The sequence below is a fragment of the Monopterus albus genome, unplaced genomic scaffold, assembly GCF_001952655.1.
Source record: "Monopterus albus unplaced genomic scaffold, M_albus_1.0 scaffold16.1, whole genome shotgun sequence".
Classification (NCBI taxonomy): Eukaryota; Metazoa; Chordata; class Actinopteri; order Synbranchiformes; family Synbranchidae; genus Monopterus; species Monopterus albus.
Genome location: NW_018127896.1, coordinates 757,332 through 763,596, shown reverse-complemented (window position 1 = coordinate 763,596; position 6,265 = coordinate 757,332). Strand labels below are relative to the sequence as shown.

Sequence of the window (6,265 nt, the reverse complement as noted above, 5' to 3'; positions counted from 1 at the left end):
ACCGCTCTTAGTCTGACCCGTCACCCAGGACCTGTTTGCCTTGGGAGACCCTACCAGGGACATATAGCTCCTAGGATCACTCGGGTACGCAAACCCCTCCACCACAATAAGGTGGCGGTTCAAGGAGGAGGACTTTACATTGACTTATATTCATTTCCTGTAGATTTATCCTAACCTTAACCATAACCACTACTTCTCTAATACCTAACATTTAACCTCATCCTAATACCTAAACCATGTTGCCCTAAAATTCAGTGACTGCACTAACTTCTGGTCCCCACAAGGATGGCCAAGTTCCCACAGTGTGAGTGTGTTAACAGGTTTCGGTCCCCAAGTTCCTGGGCTCCACTATCTTCCAGGACCTGAAGTGGACATCCAACATCAGGACCATCATCAAGAAGGCACAGCAGAGGATGTACTTCCTGCGCCAGCTCAGGAACACTCTTTTTCTCCAACCATCACTTGTTTCTAACAGTAACATACCATCAGCCAGTCGATTCTCTGCACTTCCATCACTGTCTGGTTTGGCTCAGCAACCAAACGGGACAGGTACAGACTTCAGCAGACAGTGAGGACTGCAGTAAGACTCATTGGTGTGAGCCTGCCCTCCATGGAGGACCTGTACACCTCACGGGTCAAAAGGAGGGCGGAGAAGATCACTGCAGACCCCTCACACCCTGGACACAATCTGTTTGAACTCCTCCCCTCTGGATGGCGTTACAGGTCACTGTGCACCAAGACAAACAGGCACAGGGACAGTTTCTTCCCCCATCACTCTGATGAACACTTGACCCACAACAGTATGACTGGACAATAACCCTCAGTAAATACACCTTGTACATACAGATCTGTCGAATGCATCTAGACTGTGTGTGTGTTTGCCTTTGTTTTACTTGCATCATGAGGACCGAAACCTGCTAACACACTCACACTGTGGGGACTTGGCCATCCTTGTGGGGACCAGGAGTTAGTCCAATCACTGAATTTTAGGGTTGCAACATGGTTTACAGAATACAGAAGGCCTTAGACTGGTTGGCCAGCTCATCTGTCACGACACTCCCTTCCAAGACAATGCTCGCTCTGCATCTTTAACACAGAGAAGTCCCACTGGAGTTTGACTGTACAAGTCCTCGTCAGCTACATCCTAACAGAGAAAAAAAAAGCAACAGGAGAGAACATTATTATACCTCTAAGTAGTTACAATGAAAAGCACTGTAAACTACACTGGCAGTAATTACTACAAAAGACAATACTGGTCTTAAATAGATTCTGCATCAACTGCCACAATTGGTTCTGTACATTGCATGTACTGATTGCAAAACCTCTCTCCTCTGTTGCCTCTGTACTCTTTGCTCTGATCCCCTCCTCTCCAAAATTAAAATAAAAAAATAAAAGCAAACTAAAAATAAAATATGACCGCTTCCTTTTGCCCCATCTGACACTAGTTGACAGTGATCTGACAGAAATACACACGTACAGGAAAAGACTGACATGAGAATCTAGGATCATGTCTAATGTTAATTTGAGCCCATTCATACAGATTTTTCTGGTCAAAACATTGGAATGTAGCACCTCTTACATTTTAATGGCCAACTAATCTGCTCAAAACAAATGTGCCACAACACAAGAACATCACAACAACTGTTCTCTGACTGTAAAAGTACATCAAAACCTACTGAGTGAATGTTTCCCTGCAGTATCAGCACTGAAGTTAAAACATGAAGTTAGGGGACTCAACTAAGCTTTTCATCTGAAACTAACGTAAACACAAAGTTTTTCAGAATCTCAAATGAATTCTACTTTTAAATTTTCACACCAGTGTAGAACTTATAAACATGAGTTGTCCTGATAAATTAGCAGAAGAATACACAGCCAAACATCAGCATTAGACAAGCAGAAATAGAGACAGAGACGACATTTCACGGCTGCAGCGGGAGAGTAAAGTGCTTGTCTGAATGTCTGTGCGTCGAGTCCACTTTGACTGACTCTTCCTTCATCGAGCCATTATCTCTGTTCCTCGGCATACGACGGATGGTGTGTATAATGGAATGAATGACGTTTCAAGGCTGGGAGAGCAGTCTAATGGGTTTATATTTACCTGCCTGACTCCAGATGCTGCTCAATTGGTTCCATTAAAAACACAAAAAATAGCCCTTGAGAAAAATGGCTTTACGATGACTAACTGCCATGAAGTAGCACAGCTTCAGCTCAGCTGCACAAACAGCAGTGACACAAAATACTTCATAATAATAATGCTTAAAAATATTCCATACACCACAAGCCCCAGTTGTAACGTCTTGCTTGTACATAACAAAGAAACACTGTTGTTTGAATACACATGTGGACTCAGGGCTGTAATCCAGGCAGAATCTAAAAGGACCACGACATCAAATCCAGAGTTTTTAATCAAGACTAAGCTTCAAATACAACAAACTACAAAACTAAAATGAGGATTTTCTATCCCAACTGAAACCGGACAACTTTTATTATCACAGTTTCTTCAAACAACATAAAATGGTAGACTTTGCAAATACAAAATTTGTCACCTTTCAGGGTTACACACTAACCTCATGTTAATGTCTTTGAAATGTACATTTACCTCTGCCATTTAACAAGGAACTTTACCCAGAACAAAACAAAGTGAAACAAGTTAGAAGAATCTGATTGTACAAGTGGAATGGGGTCTGACTTTGAGACGTTAGAACTCCTAGTAAGTAGAGCATTAATTGTGGACACAGAGCTCTGAGTAAACACTATCAAGGGATGAAGAGCTTTACACAGAGCAAGCTGGTGGATAATACGACACTAAAGGGAGGCTCAGGGAGAGAAGCCGTCCTTGTTAGTGAGAAACCTTTAAAAAACAGATTTTTCTTAGTGTTTAGCAAACTCCTTTGTTAAAGAGACGGGCCCTAGAGTCTCTTAGTCCACTGGAGAGCCACAACAGAAGAGCTCTAGTGGACACGGAGCTTTAAAGACACGGCAGAAAAATGGTCAACATGATCAAGAGCCGAATGCGTGTTCCCATTTATACTTTAAATCAAGAGTCAACCTTTTGTCCTCTTTTTGCCCTGCACAGAGACATGCACACACAGTGCACATGGACCCTAATGGATCTGGGAAACTCACATGCACACCGAGTGCACGTGGACCCTAATGGACCTGGGAAACTGACAAAACTTACATCGTTGAACTCTAGAACGCATACAGACATGGAAACCATCAAAAATCCCTAAAAGGGGAACTCCTCCCAGATGGACAACTGACAGGAGTGCAGCTTTAAAATGAGGCTCGTAGTGGATGTGCTGTCTGACAGAAAACATTCAAAACAACACAGAAATTTGAGGAGAAATATTTGTTGAACATAAATAAACAAAGTAAACCTTTAATGAACTTTCAGGTACATTCAAAGCCTTTAAAGAGAAGTAGGTGAGCAACATAGTCTTAAAACGTAGAGTCTAAACAGAGGACACAGATGTTCCCGACGTCTTCAGAGGCTTAAACACAACTTTCTAATAGACAACGAGTCTCACCGAGAACGTCTTAGAAGATTTACAGAAGAGCCTGGAGCAAGAGTTCTCTGTGGACACAGAGCCTTAAGGACAGGCTCATGGTACAAGCAGAACCTTGAAGACAATGGTGGAAACAGAGCGCTGACGATAAGCTCTAAGTGGACACGTACCCTTAAAGAGAAGCTCCTGGTGGAGGTAGAGCCTTAATTAAATCACCTTAGTTAATGTAGTACCGGGTTCTCCACTTTCCCCAGTGGTCCGTTAAACAAGATAAACCCTCTGCAGAGTCGCCATTAGTGATGAGAGTTCAGACAAAGAGACGAAGCCGCAGCAGGTGTGTGTCTGTATAATTCTACACCCTGACTCGCAGGTTTGAATCCTGTCTTCCTGACGGTGACGACATGGCGGCTCGGTGTTAATCTGTCAATCTGTTGTTTGACATTTAACAGGCTGCAGAAGCAGGGAGGTTTGCATGGTGTGTGTTTGTCTGGGTCTGCTGTCACATGGCACTTCCAAAAACCTGCTCTCTCCAGGTTTGATGTCTATTGTTTAACATGTTGATCCCAGACCAGGGGGGGGGGGCTCTTTTAGTTTTTGCCCAATTTGCACCTGTAGCAGCAGGAAACAGTGAAAACACAAACCAGAACCACCACCATATAACAGATTAACAACTCCCAACAATAATTTCACAATTCATTAATGAATGTTCTTTCTTCAACTGTTCAGCTTGTGGACACACAAGGTTTTCATCAGAGTGAGCGTGTGTTTGTGTTTGTGTGTAGGAGGATATTTCACCGAATTTGTACAGGCATCAGTGATGACGATGTCATTTTTCTGTGTGCGTGTCCTTGGCTGACACAATATAAAAGTCAGCCAGAGGGTCGGGGGCACAGAAAAGGAGAGGAACAACAGGAAGCTCCATCCGACAGCCTCTGCCGCCAAAACACCAGCAATAAGAGCAAGAAGAAGAGAGACGGGACAACGCGGTGAGAACAGCACCTGTTATTTATAGATTTACTTTAATAAACTATAGTTATCTAAAACTAAACACTGAATTATAAAAATGATTTAATTGAAATAGTTTCCAAATTTGATTGTTACCAAATCATTAATAATTGGAAAGTAAATAAAACTTCTGTTGCTAATTAAAAGACAAGTGATTGCAAACTTTTTTTTTATAAATACATACAATTTAAAAACTTCTAGAAATGAGATAAAGTAGGTTAAAACAAGATAAATATAAAATACAGTGTAATAAAATAAATTTTGAAGCTAAATATGTTAATGACATTTGTTACAAATTTGTAAAAAAGTACATATTTTTTGAAATTTATTTTGCAAGTATATGGTGAAGTTATATATGTATATATGTGCAATATATCATGTCCTGTAAAAACATGATTTAGAACATGAGTTTTTCCTACAAAATAATTTTTTTATAAGTTAAAACACAAACTATTTAAAAACCTTTTTATCTGACAAATGCATTGCCTAAACAAAAACTGTTCTTAGTTTTAAAAAATCGATTTTGATAGCATAGATATATAATATACACACAATACACAAATATATGTAGCCATGTACAGTATTACCACAATAATGTCACAATAACTGTGGTGTTAGACATTAGCATCAGTTGCACTGCTGTGAACTACACTACCAAAGCGGAAAATATATTAAAAATGTAAAGTATCCTGTGTATTTATGTATGGGTTGTTATATTATATGTATATTATATACTATGCATGATATAAAACAAAAATGTCTAAAAGAGAAAGACTGAACAGTTTCTCTTTCGTCACTTTTATGTTTTTCTTTATACTAAATAGCTTTGTCTAAGAAGCGTGAAACCTTGTCTCTGATTGGCTGGCAGGACAATGTGTCCTGTGTGGCTGTTGGTGGCTGTGGTAGTTGTGGGCGTGACCAGAGGAGCTGTCAGTCAGTGCTGGGAGCACCCGAGCTGCCAGGAGCTCAACTCTGAGGCCAGCGTGATGGTAACACTATAAGACACACGTCCTCCACTGTACTGCAAACACTATACACTGCACTTTCAGTTAATAATGCAACAATTTAATTTCCTTTTATGCACAGACAAAAAGACGGGTGACATTCTCAACGCACTGCAAACATCCTGAGTCACAAACGTGTTTATATGGATACAACCAGATCTAAATCACCTTTCATTAACTTCTGTTTGTTTTTATTTACACTTAACAAATACATTTAACAGAAAAATGACACTTACCTTCAAGTCTCCTCTTGCAGGACTGTATCCAGCTCTGTCACTCCGACCTCACCGCCGAGACGCCCCTCATCCCAGGAAGAGCGCACCTCCAACCTCAGCCTCCAGACTCCTCCTCCATCCTCCCGTCCTCCTCCTCCACTACTCCTCAGGCCAAGCGGTCCTACTCCATGGAACACTTCCGCTGGGGGAAACCCGTCGGTCGAAAACGCCGCCCCATCAAAGTCTACGCCTCCAATGGTGTGGAGGAGGAGTCCGCTGAAGTTTTCCCCGGAGAGATGAGGAGGCGGGAGCTGGCCAACGAGCTGTTGGCAGCGGCAGCAGAGGAGGAGGAGAAGGCACAGGAGGTGATGGAGGAGGAGCAGCGGGAGCTCCTGAATAGCATCCAGGAGAAGAAAGATGGCCCCTACAAGATGAAGCACTTCCGCTGGAGCGGTCCGCCAACCGGCAAGCGCTACGGCGGCTTCATGAAGAGCTGGGATGAAGGCAGCCAGAGACCACTGCTCACCCTCTT

General features: G+C 42.1%; 1 protein-coding gene across 1 annotated transcript in view; it reads left to right on the top strand.

Annotated features, from left to right (window-relative positions):
• Window positions 1-4,193: 4,193 nt before the first annotated feature.
• LOC109955701 (pro-opiomelanocortin) overlaps window positions 4,194-6,265 on the top strand; it is a 7,109-nt gene continuing 5,037 nt past the window's right edge. The window contains exons 1-3 of the mRNA XM_020592117.1: window positions 4,194-4,495; window positions 5,383-5,503; window positions 5,775-6,265. Of these exons, the coding sequence (XP_020447773.1) occupies window positions 4,209-4,495; window positions 5,383-5,503; window positions 5,775-6,265 (899 nt within the window). The 5' untranslated portion in view covers window positions 4,194-4,208. The remainder of the gene's footprint in view (window positions 4,496-5,382; window positions 5,504-5,774) is intronic.